Source organism: Oncorhynchus keta, unplaced genomic scaffold (assembly GCF_023373465.1).
Source record: "Oncorhynchus keta strain PuntledgeMale-10-30-2019 unplaced genomic scaffold, Oket_V2 Un_contig_6736_pilon_pilon, whole genome shotgun sequence".
NCBI classification, from domain to species: Eukaryota; Metazoa; Chordata; class Actinopteri; order Salmoniformes; family Salmonidae; genus Oncorhynchus; species Oncorhynchus keta.
The window spans coordinates 46231-68762 of record NW_026289030.1 but is presented as its reverse complement, the minus strand read 5'-3'; the positions used below and the strand labels follow the sequence as shown (position 1 = coordinate 68762).

The 22532-nt window shown below is 42.6% G+C and overlaps 1 protein-coding gene across 3 annotated transcripts in view; it reads right to left on the bottom strand.

Moving 5' to 3' along the window:
- The window catches only part of sh3gl3a (SH3-domain GRB2-like 3a), a 69783-nt gene extending 47680 nt beyond the window's left edge, over positions 1 to 22103 (bottom strand). For 2 of the 3 annotated variants that reach the window (XM_052511354.1, XM_052511355.1), the window contains exon 1: positions 21875 to 22103. In XM_052511354.1, the coding sequence (XP_052367314.1) occupies positions 21875 to 21919 (45 nt within the window). In that variant the 5' untranslated portion in view covers positions 21920 to 22103. Of the gene's footprint in view, positions 1 to 10834; positions 10863 to 21874 lie in introns of all 3 variants that reach the window. The other variant, XM_052511356.1, reaches the window with a different exon arrangement.
- Between the last annotated feature and the right edge of the window lie 429 nt (positions 22104 to 22532).

The window sequence follows — 22532 nt, the reverse complement described above, 5'->3', positions numbered from 1 at the left end:
GAGTGACAATGGGAGACAGAGTGACAATGGGAGACAGAGTGACAATGGGAGACCGAGTGACAATGGGAGACCGAGTGTTACTCTGCAGTTTCCTGTTCTTTGAAAAGAATGCTGTGGCAACAATATAAAGAGGATTCAGAAAGTCCAGGGGGGAGTTTTCACATGGACTCTTTTCCTTCCACAGCACAGGGATATAACAGGGATATAACAGGGATATAACAGGGATTTAACAGGGATATAACAGGGATTTAACAGGGATTTAACAGGGATATAACAGGGATATAACATGGATATAACAGGGATATAACAGGGATATAACAGGACAATTCCCTGGGCTGTGATAACACACAGCCAACACACCTTTACATTGATTTGTGTAAACAAACAACTAACCGACAATGAATCAACAACAGTTAAGCAAGTGGGCAGGAAACCATACTGAAACTGCTCCCTGCTATCATTACAACAGTTAAGCAAGTGGGCAGGAAACCATACTGAAACTGCTCCCTGCTATCATTACAACAGTTAAGCAAGTGGGCAGGAAACCATACTGAAACTGCTCCCTGCTATCATTACAACAGTTAAACAAGTGGGCAGGAAACCATACTGAAACTGCTCCCTGCTATCATTACAACAGTTAAACAAGTGGGCAGGAAACCATACTGAAACTGCTCCCTGCTATCATTACAACAGTTAAGCAAGTGGGCAGGAAACCATACTGAAACTGCTCCCTGCTATCATTACAACAGTTAAGCAAGTGGGCAGGAAACCATACTGAAACTGCTCCCTGCTATCATTACAACAGTTAAACAAGTGGGCAGGAAACCATACTGAAACTGCTCCCTGCTATCATTACAACAGTTAAACAAGTGGGCAGGAAACCATACTGAAACTGCTCCCTGCTATCATTACAACAGTTAAACAAGTGGGCAGGAAACCATACTGAAACTGCTCCCTGCTATCATTACAACAGTTAAACAAGTGGGCAGGAAACCATACTGAAACTGCTCCCTGCTATCATTACAACAGTTAAACAAGTGGGCAGGAAACCATACTGAAACTGCTCCCTGCTATCATTACAACAGTTAAACAAGTGGGCAGGAAACCATACTGAAACTGCTCCCTGCTATCATTACAACAGTTAAACAAGTGGGCAGGAAACCATACTGAAACTGCTCCCTGCTATCATTACAACAGTTAAACAAGTGGGCAGGAAACCATACTGAAACTGCTCCCTGCTATCATTACAACAGTTAAACAAGTGGGCAGGAAACCATACTGAAACTGCTCCCTGCTATCATTACAACAGTTAAACAAGTGGGCAGGAAACCATACTGAAACTGCTCCCTGCTATCATTACAACAGTTAAACAAGTGGGCAGGAAACCATACTGAAACTGCTCCCTGCTATCATTACAACAGTTAAACAAGTGGGCAGGAAACCATACTGAAACTGCTCCCTGCTATCATTACAACAGTTAAACAAGTGGGCAGGAAACCATACTGAAACTGCTCCCTGCTATCATTACAACAGTTAAACAAGTGGGCAGGAAACCATACTGAAACTGCTCCCTGCTATCATTACAACAGTTAAACAAGTGGGCAGGAAACCATACTGAAACTGCTCCCTGCTATCATTACAACAGTTAAACAAGTGGGCAGGAAACCATACTGAAACTGCTCCCTGCTATCATTACAACAGTTAAACAAGTGGGCAGGAAACCATACTGAAACTGCTCCCTGCTATCATTACAACAGTTAAACAAGTGGGCAGGAAACCATACTGAAACTGCTCCCTGCTATCATTACAACAGTTAAACAAGTGGGCAGGAAACCATACTGAAACTGCTCCCTGCTATCATTACAACAGTTAAGCAAGTGGGCAGGAAACCATACTGAAACTGCTCCCTGCTATCATTACAACAGTTACAACAGTTAAACAAGCTATCATTACAACAGTTAAACAAGTGGGCAGGAAACCATACTGAAACTGCTCCCTGCTATCATTACAACAGTTAAACAAGTGGGCAGGAAACCATACTGAAACTGCTCCCTGCTATCATTACAACAGTTAAGCAAGTGGGCAGGAAACCATACTGAAACTGCTCCCTGCTATCATTACAACAGTTAAGCAAGTGGGCAGGAAACCATACTGAAACTGCTCCCTGCTATCATTACAACAGTTAAGCAAGTGGGCAGGAAACCATACTGAAACTGCTCCCTGCTATCATTACAACAGTTAAACAAGTGGGCAGGAAACCATACTGAAACTGCTCCCTGCTATCATTACAACAGTTAAACAAGTGGGCAGGAAACCATACTGAAACTGCTCCCTGCTATCATTACAACAGTTAAACAAGTGGGCAGGAAACCATACTGAAACTGCTCCCTGCTATCATTACAACAGTTAAACAAGTGGGCAGGAAACCATACTGAAACTGCTCCCTGCTATCATTACAACAGTTAAAAGTGGGCAGGAAACCATACTGAAACTGCTCCCTGCTATCATTACAACAGTTAAACAAGTGGGCAGGAAACCATACTGAAACTGCTCCCTGCTATCATTACAACAGTTAAACAAGTGGGCAGGAAACCATACTGAAACTGCTCCCTGCTATCATTACAACAGTTAAACAAGTGGGCAGGAAACCATACTGAAACTGCTCCCTGCTATCATTACAACAGTTAAACAAGTGGGCAGGAAACCATACTGAAACTGCTCCCTGCTATCATTACAACAGTTAAACAAGTGGGCAGGAAACCATACTGAAACTGCTCCCTGCTATCATTACAACAGTTAAGCAAGTGGGCAGGAAACCATACTGAAACTGCTCCCTGCTATCATTACAACAGTTAAACAAGTGGGCAGGAAACCATACTGAAACTGCTCCCTGCTATCATTACAACAGTTAAGCAAGTGGGCAGGAAACCATACTGAAACTGCTCCCTGCTATCATTACAACAGTTAAACAAGTGGGCAGGAAACCATACTGAAACTGCTCCCTGCTATCATTACAACAGTTAAACAAGTGGGCAGGAAACCATACTGAAACTGCTCCCTGCTATCATTACAACAGTTAAACAAGTGGGCAGGAAACCATACTGAAACTGCTCCCTGCTATCATTACAACAGTTAAACAAGTGGGCAGGAAACCATACTGAAACTGCTCCCTGCTATCATTACAACAGTTAAACAAGTGGGCAGGAAACCTGCTCCCTGCTATCATTACAACAGTTAAACAAGTGGGCAGGAAACCATACTGAAACTGCTCCCTGCTATCATTACAACAGTTAAACAAGTGGGCAGGAAACCATACTGAAACTGCTCCCTGCTATCATTACAACAGTTAAACAAGTGGGCAGGAAACCATACTGAAACTGCTCCCTGCTATCATTACAACAGTTAAACAAGTGGGCAGGAAACCATACTGAAACTGCTCCCTGCTATCATTACAACAGTTAAACAAGTGGGCAGGAAACCATACTGAAACTGCTCCCTGCTATCATTACAACAGTTAAACAAGTGGGCAGGAAACCATACTGAAACTGCTCCCTGCTATCATTACAACAGTTAAACAAGTGGGCAGGAAACCATACTGAAACTGCTCCCTGCTATCATTACAACAGTTAAACAAGTGGGCAGGAAACCATACTGAAACTGCTCCCTGCTATCATTACAACAGTTAAACAAGTGGGCAGGAAACCATACTGAAACTGCTCCCTGCTATCATTACAACAGTTAAACAAGTGGGCAGGAAACCATACTGAAACTGCTCCCTGCTATCATTACAACAGTTAAACAAGTGGGCAGGAAACCATACTGAAACTGCTCCCTGCTATCATTACAACAGTTAAACAAGTGGGCAGGAAACCATACTGAAACTGCTCCCTGCTATCATTACAACAGTTAAACAAGTGGGCAGGAAACCATACTGAAACTGCTCCCTGCTATCATTACAACAGTTAAACAAGTGGGCAGGAAACCATACTGAAACTGCTCCCTGCTATCATTACAACAGTTAAACAAGTGGGCAGGAAACCATACTGAAACTGCTCCCATTACAACAGTTAAACAAGTGGGCATCATTACAACAGTTAAACAAGTGGGCAGGAAACCATACTGAAACTGCTCCCTGCTATCATTACAACAGTTAAACAAGTGGGCAGGAAACCATACTGAAACTGCTCCCTGCTATCATTACAACAGTTAAACAAGTGGGCAGGAAACCATACTGAAACTGCTCCCTGCTATCATTACAACAGTTAAACAAGTGGGCAGGAAACCATACTGAAACTGCTCCCTGCTATCATTACAACAGTTAAACAAGTGGGCAGGAAACCATACTGAAACTGCTCCCTGCTATCATTACAACAGTTAAGCAAGTGGGCAGGAAACCATACTGAAACTGCTCCCTGCTATCATTACAACAGTTACAAACTGTCCCTGCTATCATTACAACAGTTAAGGGCAGGAAACCATACTGAAACTGCTCCCTGCTATCATTACAACAGTTAAACAAGTGGGCAGGAAACCATACTGAAACTGCTCCCTGCTATCATTACAACAGTTAAGCAAGTGGGCAGGAAACCATACTGAAACTGCTCCCTGCTATCATTACAACAGTTAAGCAAGTGGGCAGGAAACCATACTGAAACTGCTCCCTGCTATCATTACAACAGTTAAGCAAGTGGGCAGGAAACCATACTGAAACTGCTCCCTGCTATCATTACAACAGTTAAGCAAGTGGGCAGGAAACCATACTGAAACTGCTCCCTGCTATCATTACAACAGTTAAACAAGTGGGCAGGAAACCATACTGAAACTGCTCCCTGCTATCATTACAACAGTTAAACAAGTGGGCAGGAAACCATACTGAAACTGCTCCCTGCTATCATTACAACAGTTAAACAAGTACCATACTGAAACTGCTCCCTAATTACAACAGTTAAACAAGGGGCAGGAAACCATACTGAAACTGCTCCCTGCTATCATTACAACAGTTAAACAAGTGGGCAGGAAACCATACTGAAACTGCTCCCTGCTATCATTACAACAGTTAAACAAGTGGGCAGGAAACCATACTGAAACTGCTCCCTGCTATCATTACAACAGTTAAACAAGTGGGCAGGAAACCATACTGAAACTGCTCCCTGCTATCATTACAACAGTTAAACAAGTGGGCAGGAAACCATACTGAAACTGCTCCCTGCTATCATTACAACAGTTAAACAAGTGGGCAGGAAACCATACTGAAACTGCTCCCTGCTGCTATCCCTGCTATTACAACAGTTAAACAAGTGGGCAGGAAACCATACTGAAACTGCTCCCTGCTATCATTACAACAGTTAAACAAGTGGGCAGGAAACCATACTGAAACTGCTCCCTGCTATCATTACAACAGTTAAACAAGTGGGCAGGAAACCATACTGAAACTGCTCCCTGCTATCATTACAACAGTTAAACAAGTGGGCAGGAAACCATACTGAAACTGCTCCCTGCTATCATTACAACAGTTAAACAAGTGGGCAGGAAACCATACTGAAACTGCTCCCTGCTATCATTACAACAGTTAAACAAGTGGGCAGGAAACCATACTGAAACTGCTCCCTGCTATCATTACAACAGTTAAACAAGTGGGCAGGAAACCATACTGAAACTGCTCCCTGCTATCATTACAACAGTTAAACAAGTGGGCAGGAAACCATACTGAAACTGCTCCCTGCTATCATTACAACAGTTAAACAAGTGGGCAGGAAACCATACTGAAACTGCTCCCTGCTATCATTACAACAGTTAAACAAGTGGGCAGGAAACCATACTGAAACTGCTCCCTGCTATCATTACAACAGTTAAACAAGTGGGCAGGAAACCATACTGAAACTGCTCCCTGCTATCATTACAACAGTTAAACAAGTGGGCAGGAAACCATACTGAAACTGCTCCCTGCTATCATTACAACAGTTAAACAAGTGGGCAGGAAACCATACTGAAACTGCTCCCTGCTATCATTACAACAGTTAAACAAGTGGGCAGGAAACCATACTGAAACTGCTCCCTGCTATCATTACAACAGTTAAGCAAGTGGGCAGGAAACCATACTGAAACTGCTCCCTGCTATCATTACAACAGTTAAACAAGTGGGCAGGAAACCATACTGAAACTGCTCCCTGCTATCATTACAACAGTTAAACAAGTGGGCAGGAAACCATACTGAAACTGCTCCCTGCTATCATTACAACAGTTAAACAAGTGGGCAGGAAACCATACTGAAACTGCTCCCTGCTATCATTACAACAGTTAAACAAGTGGGCAGGAAACCATACTGAAACTGCTCCCTGCTATCATTACAACAGTTAAACAAGTGGGCAGGAAACCATACTGAAACTGCTCCCTGCTATCATTACAACAGTTAAACAAGTGGGCAGGAAACCATACTGAAACTGCTCCCTGCTATCATTACAACAGTTAAACAAGTGGGCAGGAAACCATACTGAAACTGCTCCCTGCTATCATTACAACAGTTAAACAAGTGGGCAGGAAACCATACTGAAACTGCTCCCTGCTATCATTACAACAGTTAAGCAAGTGGGCAGGAAACCATACTGAAACTGCTCCCTGCTATCATTACAACAGTTAAACAAGTGGGCAGGAAACCATACTGAAACTGCTCCCTGCTATCATTACAACAGTTAAACAAGTGGGCAGGAAACCATACTGAAACTGCTCCCTGCTATCATTACAACAGTTAAACAAGTGGGCAGGAAACCATACTGAAACTGCTCCCTGCTATCATTACAACAGTTAAACAAGTGGGCAGGAAACCATACTGAAACTGCTCCCTGCTATCATTACAACAGTTAAACAAGTGGGCAGGAAACCATACTGAAACTGCTCCCTGCTATCATTACAACAGTTAAACAAGTGGGCAGGAAACCATACTGAAACTGCTCCCTGCTATCATTACAACAGTTAAACAAGTGGGCAGGAAACCATACTGAAACTGCTCCCTGCTATCATTACAACAGTTAAGCAAGTGGGCAGGAAACCATACTGAAACTGCTCCCTGCTATCATTACAACAGTTAAACAAGTGGGCAGGAAACCATACTGAAACTGCTCCCTGCTATCATTACAACAGTTAAACAAGTGGGCAGGAAACCATACTGAAACTGCTCCCTGCTATCATTACAACAGTTAAACAAGTGGGCAGGAAACCATACTGAAACTGCTCCCTGCTATCATTACAACAGTTAAACAAGTGGGCAGGAAACCATACTGAAACTGCTCCCTGCTATCATTACAACAGTTAAACAAGTGGGCAGGAAACCATACTGAAACTGCTCCCTGCTATCATTACAACAGTTAAACAAGTGGGCAGGAAACCATACTGAAACTGCTCCCTTACAACAGTTAAACTATCATTACAACAGTTAAACAAGTGGGCAGGAAACCATACTGAAACTGCTCCCTGCTATCATTACAACAGTTAAACAAGTGGGCAGGAAACCATACTGAAACTGCTCCCTGCTATCATTACAACAGTTAAACAAGTGGGCAGGAAACCATACTGAAACTGCTCCCTGCTATCATTACAACAGTTAAACAAGTGGGCAGGAAACCATACTGAAACTGCTCCCTGCTATCATTACAACAGTTAAACAAGTGGGCAGGAAACCATACTGAAACTGCTCCCTGCTATCATTACAACAGTTAAACAAGTGGGCAGGAAACCATACTGAAACTGCTCCCTGCTATCATTACAACAGTTAAACAAGTGGGCAGGAAACCATACTGAAACTGCTCCCTGCTATCATTACAACAGTTAAACAAGTGGGCAGGAAACCATACTGAAACTGCTCCCTGCTATCATTACAACAGTTAAACAAGTGGGCAGGAAACCATACTGAAACTGCTCCCTGCTATCATTACAACAGTTAAACAAGTGGGCAGGAAACCATACTGAAACTGCTCCCTGCTATCATTACAACAGTTAAACAAGTGGGCAGGAAACCATACTGAAACTGCTCCCTGCTATCAACAACAGTTAAACAAGTGGGCAGGAAACCATACCCTGCTCCCTGCTATCATTACAACAGTTAAACAAGTGGGCAGGAAACCATACTGAAACTGCTCCCTGCTATCATTACAACAGTTAAACAAGTGGGCAGGAAACCATACTGAAACTGCTCCCTGCTATCATTACAACAGTTAAACAAGTGGGCAGGAAACCATACTGAAACTGCTCCCTGCTATCATTACAACAGTTAAACAAGTGGGCAGGAAACCATACTGAAACTGCTCCCTGCTATCATTACAACAGTTAAACAAGTGGGCAGGAAACCATACTGAAACTGCTCCCCTGCTATCATTACAACAGTTAAACAAACAAGTGGGCAGGAAACCATACTGAAACTGCTCCCTGCTATCATTACAACTGTTAAACAAGTGGGCAGGAAACCATACTGAAACTGCTCCCTGCTATCATTACAACAGTTAAACAAGTGGGCAGGAAACCATACTGAAACTGCTCCCTGCTATCATTACAACAGTTAAACAAGTGGGCAGGAAACCATACTGAAACTGCTCCCTGCTATCATTACAACAGTTAAACAAGTGGGCAGGAAACCATACTGAAACTGCTCCCTGCTATCATTACAACAGTTAAACAAGTGGGCAGGAAACCATACTGAAACTGCTCCCTGCTATCATTACAACAGTTAAACAAGTGGGCAGGAAACCATACTGAAACTGCTCCCTGCTATCATTACAACAGTTAAACAAGTGGGCAGGAAACCATACTGAAACTGCTCCCTGCTATCATTACAACAGTTGAAACTAAAGAGAGATATTTAGGTCGGGATTCAAACAATCACACATTAACAACCTGTGCTATGCTGTTCCCTTTATAAAGGCCATTTCTCCCTGAGTCAGCAATCATGGATTTTACAGCGAATGTGATCTCCTCAAACGTCAGGGAAATGCCCTTTAATTGGTATCGCTGTGCGCAGGCCTTTAATCTGCGTTGGATCGAAGTCCGTCCGTAGCTTATTGTAGGTAACAATCTTCAATAGCATGAGGAATACAGGCCTAAATTAGCCTTGCTAAAGTTTCTAACATGTTGTTATTGGATTAGTTAGATACAGTAGGGCATCTAGTACTAAGTCTACATCCATACTAATGTAAGAGTTGATACCTAACATGTTGTTATTGGATTAGTTATATACAGTAGGGCATCTAGTACTAAGTCTACATCCATACTAATGTAAGAGTTGATACCTAACATGTTGTTATTGGATTAGTTAGATACAGTAGGGCATCTAGTACTAAGTCTACATCCATACTAATGTAAGAGTTGATACCCAACATGTTGTTATTGGATTAGTTAGATACAGTAGGGCATCTAGTACTAAGTCTATATCCATACTAATGTAAGAGTTGATACCTAACATGTTGTTATTGGATTAGTTAGATACAGTAGGGCATCTAGTACTAAGTCTACATCCATACTAATGTAAGAGTTGATACCCAACATGTTGTTATTGGATTAGTTAGATACAGTAGGGCATCTAGTACTAAGTCTATATCCATACTAATGTAAGAGTTGATACCTAACATGTTGTTATTGGATTAGTTAGATACAGTAGGGCATCTAGTACTAAGTCTACATCCATACTAATGTAAGAGTTGATACCTAACATGTTGTTATTGGATTAGTTAGATACAGTAGGGCATCTAGTACTAAGTCTACATCCATACTAATGTAAGAGTTGATACCCAACATGTTGTTATTGGATTAGTTAGATACAGTAGGGCATCTAGTACTAAGTCTACATCCATACTAATGTAAGAGTTGAAACCTAACATGTTGTTATTGGATTAGTTAGATACAGTAGGGCATCTAGTACTAAGTCTACATCCATACTAATGTAAGAGTTGATACCTAACATGTTGTTATTGGATTAGTTAGATACAGTAGGGCATCTAGTACTAAGTCTACATCCATACTAATGTAAGAGTTGATACCTAACATGTTGTTATTGGATTAGTTAGATACAGTAGGGCATCTAGTACTAAGTCTACATCCATACTAATGTAAGAGTTGATACCCAACATGTTGTTATTGGATTAGTTAGATACAGTAGGGCATCTAGTACTAAGTCTACATCCATACTAATGTAAGAGTTGATACCTAACATGTTGTTATTGGATTAGTTAGATACAGTAGGGCATCTAGTACTAAGTCTACATCCATACTAATGTAAGAGTTGATACCTAACATGTTGTTATTGGATTAGTTAGATACAGTAGGGCATCTAGTACTAAGTCTACATCCATACTAATGTAAGAGTTGATACCTAACATGTTGTTATTGGATTAGTTAGATACAGTAGGGCATCTAGTACTAAGTCTACATCCATACTAATGTAAGAGTTGATACCCAACATGTTGTTATTGGATTAGTTAGATACAGTAGGGCATCTAGTACTAAGTCTACATCCATACTAATGTAAGAGTTGATACCCAACAGTACAGTGCAGTAACAGTATAAGCCTACAGCACTGTTTTCAAAACAATCACACTCATCAGTTCTGAGAGTTCACCCTGTTATTTCCCATTGATGCTACTACTGATACTAACTGAGACAACTGAACACTGATAAGCTACTACATTTCCTTTGAAAAAAACAGCTGCTTTCAGTATTTCCCCTGCTTTCCTGAATCTCCCCCAGGAGAGGTTCTAGTGGGAATTCAGCAGGACTTTGGAAGGGGAGAGATGGAACAGCAACAACTGGCCAGAACACTATGATATACAGCTTCTATTGAAAGTTTACTCACCCCTTTTACAGTCTTCACATTTTGCTGCCTTAAAATCAGAAGGGAATACATTTCAGGGATTTTTACTCTACACATCTACACATCCTCCTCCACAATGTCATGGTGAAAGACAAATGATAGAAAATGTTCCAAATTAATCAAATAAACTGAGATGTCTTCACACCCCAGAGTTAATACTTGGTGGAAGCAACTTTGGCAGCAATTACAACCTGTCATAATTCTAAATAAGATTCTATCAACTTTGCACAACTCTTAGGGCAACAGTCAAAATTACACAAGCTCAGTACATTTTTGGGGAAACCATTGCTGGACTGCAATATTCAAGCCTTATCTCTGAATATGTGGAGTAAGTTGTGGGAAATAAATCAAATGTAATACATGTTTTATTTCATTTTAAGGCAGGAAAATGTGAAGATTGTGTAGGGGGTGTATAGACTTCCATTTGCCACTGTATCACTAAGGCCAGGACATGGTGAACATCATAGATCACCATAGCCACACTCCACACCAGCGAAAGGTCAGAACCCATTATAAACAAAACATCCCAGGCATGAATATTTTAAGGGCCTGTCAAGAGGAATGATGGTGCTTATTTAACAGAGAGAATTATTTGAGACAGAGAGAGAGAGAGAGAGAGAGAGAGAGAGAGAGAGAGAGAGAGAGAGAGAGAGAGAGAGAGAGAGAGAGAGAGAGAGAGAGAGAGAGAGAGAGAGAGAGAGAGAGAGAGAGAGAGAGAGAGAGAGAATGTTCTTTTGAGAGAAAGAGCTAATATTATTGTTGGAGAGAGAGAGAGAGAGAGCTTCCGTTCTGTAGGGGAGGGAGGGAGGGAGGGAGGGCTAACATTCTTGTATGAGGGAGAGAGAGAAATAAGGTATAAATACGAATATTGAAAAATGAATACTACAGCAGCTGGCTGTAACCAACTTGTTAGTGCTTTGAAAGTGAGTAGACTTGGACCAGGGTGAAGTCTGATGGGTTTAAACTACGAGTGAATCAGATTCCGGGTTACAAAATGTAGGTAATCAGGAAGGAAAACGCAGGATATATGGAAAAATCTTACAATTCTATCTTAAAAAATAGAATTGGTGTCGTGCCACAAGGTCATGAAAAGGTCAACCACTGCCCTGGGAACAACTGTTCGATGGACCACTATGCCATAAGACACACACACACACACACACACACACACACACACACACACACACACACACACACACACACACACACACACACACACACACACACACACCTACTGATGACCTTGTTGAAAATCTAAAGCCCCTCTTGACCGATGATGAGCACCAACATCAAGCTTATCAATAATCATGAATTCCATTGCAGACCCAGTAGGTCTGGGGCGGCAGGGTTGCCTAATGGTTAGAGCGGTTAGAGCGTTGGACTAGGAACCCAAAGGTTCAAAGGTACAAGTCTGTCCTTCTGCATCTGAACAGGCAGTTAACCCACTGTTCCCCAGTAGGTCTGGGGCGGCAGGGTTGCCTAGTGGTTAGAGCGGTTAGAGCGTTGGACTAGGAACCCAAAGGTTCAAAGGTACAAGTCTGTCCTTCTGCCCCTGAACAGGCAGTTAACCCACTGTTCCCCAGTAGGTCTGGGGCGGCAGGGTTGCCTAGTGGTTAGAGCGGTTAGAGCGTTGGACTAGGAACCCAAAGGTTCAAAGGTACAAGTCTGTCCTTCTGCCTCTGAACAGGCAGTTAACCCACTGTTCATAGACCAGTTAACCCACTGTTCCTAGACCAGTTAACCCACTGTTCCCCAGTAGGTCTGGGGCGGCAGGGTTGCCTAGTGGTTAGAGCGGTTAGAGCGTTGGACTAGGAACCGAAAGGTTCAAAGGTACAAGTCTGTCCTTCTGCCTCTGAACAGGCAGTTAACCCACTGTTCCTAGACCAGTTAACCCACTGTTCCCCAATAGGCCGTCATTGAAAATAACTGACTTGCCTAGTTAAATAAAGGTTAAAAATAGAAAAGAAAAGGTCTGAGTACATTATGTAGCTGACACACTGACACACATTCAGCAGATCAGATGTTTATCTAGTCACACACACAGGGTCTCAGATGTAGTTACAGTAAAACACTTCAGTTCTGAGCTCCAACAGTGCAGGTGTGAATTCAAAATATAATTAGAATCATAATATATATATTATATACAGTGCCTTCAGAAAGTATTCAGACCCCTTGACGTTTTCCACATTTTGTTACGTTACTGCCTTATTCTGATATTGATTACACACAATAGCCCATAATGACAGAGCAAAAACAAGTTTAGATATGTTTGCTAATTTATAAAAAATAATTAAAAACTGAAAACATCCATTTACATAAGTATTCAGACCCTTTACTCAGTACTTTGTTGAAGCACCTTAGGCAGCGATTACATCAGAGACTTCTTGGTTATGACGCTACAAGCTTTGCACAACTGTATTTTCAAGCTCTGTCATGTTGGAGGGGTGCGTAGCTGCACAGCTATTTTCAGGTTTCTCCAGAGATGTTCAAGTTCATGTCCGGGCTCTTGCTGGGCCACTCAAGGACATTCAGAGACTTGTCAGAATGTGCTTAGGGTCATTGCCCTGTTGGACGGTGAATCTTCGTCCCAGTTTGAGGTCCTGAGCTCTCTGGAGCAGGTTTTCATCAAGGATCTCTGCACTTTGCTCCATTCATTTTTCCTCGATCCTGACTAGTCTCCCAGTCCCTGCCGCTGAAAAACATCCCCACAGCATGATGATGCCACCACCATGCTTCACCTTAGGGATGGTGCCAGGTTTCCTCCAGACGTGACACTTGGCATTCAGACCAAAGTGTTCAATCTTGGTTTCATCAGGCCAGAGAATCTTGTTTCTCATGGTCTGAGAGTCCTTTAGGTGCCTTCTGGCAAACTTCAAGCGGGCTGTCATGTGCCTTTGTCACGCCCTGACCTTAGAGATCCTTTTTATGTCTCTATTTTGGTTTGGTCAGGGAGTGAGTTGGGGTGGGCATTCTATGTTTTGTGTTCTATGTTTTCTATTTCTGTGTGTTTGGCCAGGTGTGGTTCTCAATCAGAGGAAGCTGTCTATTGTTGTCTCTGATTGAGATCCATACTTAGGCAGCCTTTTCCCACCTGTGTTTTGTGGGTAGTTGTTTTCTGTTTTGTGTCTTTCTGCACCAGACAGAACTGTTTCGGTTTTGTTTGTTCTCTTCATGTTTTTTTTGTTAATCAGTGTTCAGTTCCAATAATAAAGATGAACACGTACCACACTGCACCTTGATCCTCCTTCCAACAGCCGGTACAGCCTTCTGTCCTGCCACTCTACCATCAAGGCCTGATTGGTGGAGTGCTGCAGAGATGCAAACATTTCTAAAAACATGTTTTTGTTTTGTCATTTTGGGATATTGTGTGTAGATTGCTAAGGACATGTGTTTTATTGAATCTATTTTAGAATAAGGCTGTAACGTAACAAAATTAGGAAAACGTCAAGGGGTCTGAATATTTTCCTAAGGCACTGTATATAGTGCATTCGGAAAGTATTCAGACCCATTCCCTTTTCCCAGTTCTTCCATGGCCTGCATACACACCAGACATGTCACCCACTGAGCAGGTTTGTGAAGCTCTGGATCGACGTGTTTAGTTTACTAAAATAAAATGGATTCTGCAGGTTGAAAATCCAGGAACAAGGTGTGGAGACCAAACATTATTATTTGTATTATTATTATTTTATTAAGATACAGCCTTGATTAGCAAATGTTCTTAGGCAGATATTTAATGAATGCCTAAATCCAATCCACTGGTGTGCAGGAAGTGTGTGTGTGCTGTGCACTTTGCTGGCTCCTCTGTACAAGGCCTCAAAACAACACAACAAGATAAAGTGACGGAACAACTGGTCAGGGTCCACTGGAGATGGCTGGTCAAAGCTCAATGGACATCCTGCTTCTGCCTGTCTGTCTGTCTGTCTGTCTGTCTGTCTGTCTGTCCTGTCTGTCTGTCTGCCTGTCTGTCTCTCTTTCAATCTGTCCTGCTTCTGCCTGTCTGTCTTTCTCTCTTTCAATCTGTCCTGCTTCTGCCTGTCTGTCTGTCTCTCTTTCAATCTGTCCTGCTTCTGCCTGTCTGTCTGTCTGTCTGTCTCTCTTTCAATCTGTCCTGCTTCTGCCTGTCTGTCTGTCTCTCTTTCAATCTGTCCTGCTTCTGCCTGTCTGTCTGTCTGTCTGTCTGTCTGTCTCTCTTTCAATCTGTCCTGCTCCTGCCTGTCTGTCTGTCTCTCTTTCAATCTGTCCTGCCTGCCTGTCTGTCTGTCTCTCTTTCAATCTGTCCTGCCTGCCTGTCTGTCTGTCTCTCTTTCAATCTGTCCTGCCTGCCTGTCTGTCTGTCTCTCTTTCAATCTGTCCTGCCTGCCTGTCTGTCTGTCTCTCTTTCAATCTGTCCTGCCTGCCTGTCTGTCTCTCTTTCAATCTGTCCTGCCTGCCTGTCTGTCTGTCTCTCTTTCAATCTGTCCTGCCTGCCTGTCTGTCTGTCTCTCTTTCAATCTGTCCTGCCTGCCTGTCTGTCTGTCTCTCTTTCAATCTGTCCTGCCTGCCTGTCTGTCTGTCTCTCTTTCAATCTGTCCTGCCTGCCTGTCTGTCTGTCTCTCTTTCAATCTGTCCTGCTTCTGCCTGTCTGTCTTTCTTTCTTTAATCTGTCCTGCCTGCCTGTCTGTCTGTCTCTCTTTCAATCTGTCCTGCCTGCCTGTCTGTCTGTCTCTCTTTCAATCTGTCCTGCCTGCCTGTCTGTCTGTCTCTCTTTCAATCTGTCCTGCCTGCCTGTCTGTCTGTCTCTCTATCAATCTGTCCTGCCTGCCCGCCTGTCTGTCTCTCTTTCAATCTGTCCTGCCTGTCTGTCTGTCTCTCTTTCAATCTGTCCTGCCTGCCTGTCTGTCTGTCTCTGAGGATGACCGTGAAGAGGGAGCGCAGCATAATAAGTGATAGTGGAGACTAGAGAGAGAGAGAGTGCTAGGAGCTTTGTTAGGACATTCAGAGACATCTCCTGGGACAGCTAGATTACACAAGCACTCCTACATGTCAGTGGGGAAATGAATTCCATTCCTTAGGCCTTAATGAGATTTCTGACAGAAGACAGGACAGCCCTGTCACTGTGCTGGGCTTGGCATTGAACAGAAGCTGTTACGGTCTGTGTGTCGGAACTCAGAATCCAACAACAACAAATGTTTTTTTTTGTTCATATTTCTTCAGTCAATCTTTATTGTCCCATAGGGAATTTGGTGTGCAGGCAGGATGACACACAATGACACTATTGTGTGTAGAATGTTGGGCTAGATTATGTTGTCAAAAACAGTGGAAATGGAACATTGTTTGATAGAGACACTCAATGGAAGAAGGAAGCAGTCTGGTTTCCAAAACACCCTTACACACACACACACACACACACACACACACACACACACACACACACACACACACACACACACACACACACACACACACACACACACACACACACAAGCCAATTTCAGCTACACAACACAGGATATGAAACATTGTGACCTTAGACTTCAGAATGTCACCTGTCACACCACAGTGGATTACATGACTTGCTAAATTCAGCTCATGGCTCCTTATAACAGTATTATAACAGCCACACGTAGTGATGATCTTGGGTCAGTTTATCATGTTCCCCACTAATGGTTAAGGTTAGGATTGGGGATGGTAAACTGATCCTAGATCTGTACCTAGAGGAAACATAACCCCAGAGCCCTATTTACACAAAAATAATGGCTGCTGGATTTCCCAATGGAACTCACAATAGACAGCTGATAAACTGCCAAAATGTTAATGAGCTGAAAACCTGCCACACAGTTTGGCTGAGTCGTCTTTAACATCAATGATTAATATGTTTTTTACATGGTGTTAGCCACATTCAATACCGTCATTACACAATAGCTTTCTTTAGCTACTGTAATGGATTTCATGTTCCCCAGCTAACGTGCTGAAACACACCATTAAAAAAACACATTTAAACCCAGTGATAACATCGCACTCACACACACACACACCTTGTATACACCACACACAACTGCACTCACACACACACCAAGATGAAGCAGCATGCACCTTGACCTCCATTGATAAACACACACGCAGACAGGCTAAACACGGTCCCCTGATAACACACAGTATTTCTGACTGACAGGGACTACTGTATGTACAGAGTAGAACAGGTAGGCCTTCTACTCATACAGACCATTGTGTCTAACTAGAGGAGGAAGGCCTTCTACTCATGCAGACCATTGTGTCTAACTAGAGGAGGAAGGCCTTCTACTCATGCAGACCATTGTGTCTAACTAGAGGAGGAAGGCCTTCTACTCATGCAGACCATTGTGTCTAACTAGAGGAGGAAGGCCTTCTACTTATGACTCTGGTTCCTCTCGAGGTTTCTTCCTACCAGGGTAAACTGACCTGGCCAAGAGGCCTTGGCATCCACCATTGGAGGGGACACGCTACTGTGTTACATACTGTATATAATGGTTGGTGTGTGATGTTGGGTGGAAGGTAGCCTAGCGGTTAAGAGGGTTGGCCCAGTAACTGAAAGGTTGCTGGTTCAAATCCTGAGCTGACTAGATGAAAAATCTGTTGATGTGCCCTTGAGCAATGTACTTAACTCCAATTGTTTGGGATAAGAATAAATGTATTTATTTTTAAATGACGTGTCCCTAAGTATTGACTACCTTATTTTACAGCCTGTTAGAGCCTGTCTCAGGTCAGTAAGTTTACTCCACCCAGATACATAAAAAATGTACAAGATAAAGAACGGGGCGACAGATACCCATAAACCTTCTCTCAGACAATGGCTTCATCTTTCACTCTGAAGGAGTGTAACCAGGGTAATGAGAGGACTTCACACCGTAAACAGAGTAGTGGAAGGTTAAGAGACCACCACCGCACATAACAGAACCAATTATCACCGGGGAGATATAGGGTGGGGAGGGGAGAGAAGGCTACAGTATTGTGTCTGCTGTCAGTCACAGGTTGCATCCCAAAAGGCACCCTACTCCCTATATAGTACACTGATATTGACCCCTGTCCCTGACCCTTGTCAAAAGTATTGCACTATATAGGGAATATAGTGCCACTTGGGACACAGCCACACTGTTGTCACAGTGTCAGAATGGATCACACTTTGATGTAGAGGTAGCTTCATAAACACTACTGGGTGTGACTGTGAACACACACACACACACACACACACACGCCTGTTTGTCCAATATTCCATTCCGCTTCCCTTTAGGTGAATAACAGTGGAAAATCACGCCGATTGAACCGAATAACAGGAATGAGTTTAATATCTTTGGTGGTACATTACCAGACAGGAACCAGATAAAAACATGATCTGCTGAGGCAGTAAAATCAGACAGACGGACGGACGGCCGGACGGACGGACAGACAGACGGACAGACAGACAGAAAATACAGTTACAATGTTCAGATTATTGGAAATATGTGGACATTTACCATTAAATTAATCATTTTTAATAACTTTTACCCTGCTGCATAATCAGATAATAATGCATATATTCAACCTCATGGTCCCACGCAACAACTGAATGACAATGTTCTACCGTGATGAACACGATCCATTCTCAGAGCATGGTAATGTGAATCCACACACACGTACACACACACACACGGTCTATCATGAGTCATTGTCTCCTGACCCCTCCTGTCTCAGCCTCCAGTATTTATGCTGCAGTAGTTTATGTGTCGGTGGGCTAGGGTCAGTTTGTTATATCTGGAGTACTTCTCCTGTCCTATTCGGTGTCCTGTGTGAATTTAAGTGTGCTCTCTCTAATTCTCTCTTTCTTTCTCTCTCTCGGAGGACCTGAGCCCTAGGACCATGCCCCAGGACTACCTGACATGATGACTCCTTGCTGTCCCCAGTCCACCTGGCCGTGCTGCTGCTCCAGTTTCAACCGTTCTGCCTTATTATTATTATTGGACCATGCTGGTCATTTATGAACATTTGAACATCTTGGCCATGTTCTGTTATAATCTCCACCCGGCACAGCCAGAAGAGGACTAGCCACCCCACATAGCCTGGTTCCTCCCTAGGTTTCTTCCTAGGTTTTGGCGTTTCTAGGGAGTTTTTCCTAGCCACCGTGCTTCTACACCTGCATTGCTTGCTGTTTGGGGTTTTAGGCTGGGTTTCTGTACAGCACTTTGAGATATCAGCTGATGTACGAAGGGCTATATAAATACATTTGATTTGATTGTTTTGATATGTCACATTCCAGCGCCATGCTGTCTTTTCGTGCTGAGTAATTGTGGTGGAAGATAGGCAACAATGTACCTATTAGAAAAGGTAACTGAATTCTTTATGAGAATGTATAATAGACTGATTATACAACCAGTGTGACATGTTTGTACTTGCTTGAACCAAAACTACACTAGTTGGTCTATTATATGGGAATAAATAGGTTGTGTGCCTAGAGACTGAACCATTTTCTTTGCGATGTGTGCTGTCTATTCAGTGTGCACGTTATCTAGGTTGTCTGGTAACAAGTTAACTATCTCCACATGTGAAAAGATATATTTTAGCCTACACAGCATGGCATCAGAATGTGACTTCAAACACAAGGGGTTTCCTGAAAACAAGTGGGAAAAGATTCTGACAGACAGACAGGCAGACATTCAGTTGAAGTCAGAAGTTTACATACACCTTAGCCAAATACATTTAGACTCAGTTTTTCACAATTCCTGAGATTTAATCAGAGTAAAAATTCCCTGTCTTAGGTCAGCTAGGAACACCACTTTATTTTAAGAATGTGGAATGTCAGAATAATAGTAGAGAGAATAATTTATTTCAGCTTTTATTTCTTTCATCACATTTCCAGTGGGTCAGAAGTTTACATACACTCAATTAGTATTTGGTAGAATTGCCTTTAAATAGTTTAACTTGGGTCAAACGTTTCAGGTAGGCTTCCACAAGCTTCCCACAATAAGTTGGGTGAATTTTGGCCCATCCATCGTGACAGAGCTGGTGTAACTGAGTCAGGTCTGTAGGCCTCCTTGCTCGCACACACTTTTTCAGTTCTGCTCACACATTTTCTATAGGATTGAGGTCAGGGCTTTGTGATGTCCACTCCAATACCTTGTTGTCCTAAAGCCATTTTGACACAACTTTGAAAGTATGCTTGGGGTCATTGTCCATTTGGATGACCCAAGCTTTAACTTCCTGACTGATGTCTTGAGATGTTGCTTCAATATATCCACATAACTTTCCTTCCTCAACATGCCATCTAGTTTGTGAAGTGCACCAGTCCCTCCTGCAGCAAAGCACCCCAACAACATGATGCTGCAACCCCCGTGCTTCACGGTTGGGATGGTGTTCTTCGGCTTGCAAGCGTCCCCTTTTTTCCACCAAACATAACAATGGTCATTATGGCCAAACAGTTCTGTTTTTGTATCATCAGACCAGAGGACATTTCTCCAAAAATTATGATCTTCGTCCCCATGCTCAGTTGCAAACCGTAGTCTGGATTTCTTATGGCGGTTTTGCTGAGCGGCCGTTCAGGTTATGTCGATATAGATACTTTTGTACCTGTTTCCTCCAGCATCTTCACAAGGTCCTTTGCTGCTGTTCTGGGATTGATTTGCACTTTTTGCAACAAAGTACGTTCATCTCTAGGAGACCGAACGCGTCTCCTTCCTGAGCGGTATGACGGCTGCCTGGTACCATGGTGTTTATACATGCATACTATTGTTTGTACAGATGAACGTGGTACCTTCAGGCATTTGGAAATTGCTCCCAAGGATGAACCAGACTTGTGAAGGTCTACAATGTTTTTTCTGAGGTCTTGGCTGATTTCTTTTGATTTTCCTATGATGTCAAGCAAAGATGCACTGAGTTTGAAGGTAGGCCTTGAAATACATCCACAGGTACACCTCCAATTCACTCAAATGATGTCAGTTAGCCTATCAGAAGCTTCTAAAGCCATGACATCATTTTGTGGTATTTTCCAAGCTGTTTAAAGGCACAGTCAACTTAGTTTATGTAAACTTCTGACCCACTGGAATTGTGATACAGTGAATTGTAAGTGAAATAATCTGTCTGTAAACAATTGTTGGAAAAACTACTTGTGTCATGCACAAAGTAGATGTCCTAAAAGACTTGCTAAAACTATAGTTTGTTAACAAGAAAATTATGGAGTGGTTGAAAAACTAGTTTTAATGACTCCAACCTAAGTGTATGTGAACTTCAGACTTCAACTGTACTTTACAGGCAGGCAGACACACTTTACAGGCAGGCAGACAGACTTTACAGGCAGACAGATGGACAGACAGACCAATTGTATAATATAAATAGGGAAGGGAGCAACACTTCTGAAACAAGATAGCAAGATATCTTCATCAACTCACAACTGAGGCTACATGCACATTGGGTGCTACCATGAAAGATCATTGCCTAAAACTAGGCTAAAGGACAGCAAAGCAGGTGGCTGGCAAGCTAGCTGGGAGCCCGTTGAGAACTTGACCAAAAGGAGGTGGACAGCTTGTGGTACTGCTATGTTCTCCATTGTATGTTGGAGTCTTTGTTAAGCCTGCGAGCAAATGCATATCAGTCAGGAACCCTATTCAGAGAAAAGCACCATCTGGCAAATTAATGATAAAATCGCGCTGGCAAGCAAAACAATCCCAAATTTGGAAAAAGGACCTGCTGCACTTGCTACTAGTTGCATGTCGCCTACATGTTTTTCTCTCTCTAGGCTCAAGTAGATCGCTCGCTCCCGACCATACATGCACATTCCTGACAGCACTGGAGGCACCGGGACAGAAAATACACAACACAACAATGATGTCGAATCGCTACATGTAATCTTGATTATGAAAGCGAGAGTGGATTGGAACTAATAGACCATGACGTCAAGCCAGAAATATTGCTTTATTATATTGTCGTTGTTTGTATAACAGATAGATCAATGTCATGTTTAGATAGGTTAATTAAAATCATAACGTTATGATGAAGCATTACCACTTATTGTGATATAACGGGGCGTCTCCTGCTCACCTGACTGGCTTTGTGAAATTGCTTCTTCAGCCCTGCCACCGACATCCTCAATGGTGTACCGATTCACTTTTCAGAGAGATCTGACAGAATACGATCTAGATGGGGCAATCACAACAATATAACGGGGTCTATTCCGTTGCTCTCCCCTCGTTGCTTCCCGTCCGCTGGCGTTTCTCCGCTACAATGTTGCCGCTGCTTGCGTTGGAGGAGAGTGTTTCTGTATCGCAAAGATGTCGCGCGTTCTCAACCCTGATTGGTGGAAAGCGCTAAGTTTATGTAAATTTGATCGAGCGGTGGAAGCCCACGCTTAAAAACAGCATACGACGGAAAGAGAAAGCGAGAGTACCCTATTTGTGAGTCGTGATGTCGTTGATTTTCATAAGTATTGATTGACAAATAATTTCTCTGGTATTGTATAGTTTCATGATTTATTACATAATTTCTGCCAAGGAAGTCCATGCTATTGGTAGGGCTACAGAAGGAAAGGCCTATATCACCAACTCAAACTGCAGGTGCAACAAAAACATTGTCTTTTGGCCATACTTATGTTTGTTATTTATGTTGTTTTATTCGGGCCCCATTAAAATGTTTAGGCCTAATTATGAAATATGTTCTGAAAGACTTTGCTGCCCCCTGCTGTAATGGAACAGAATGTGCA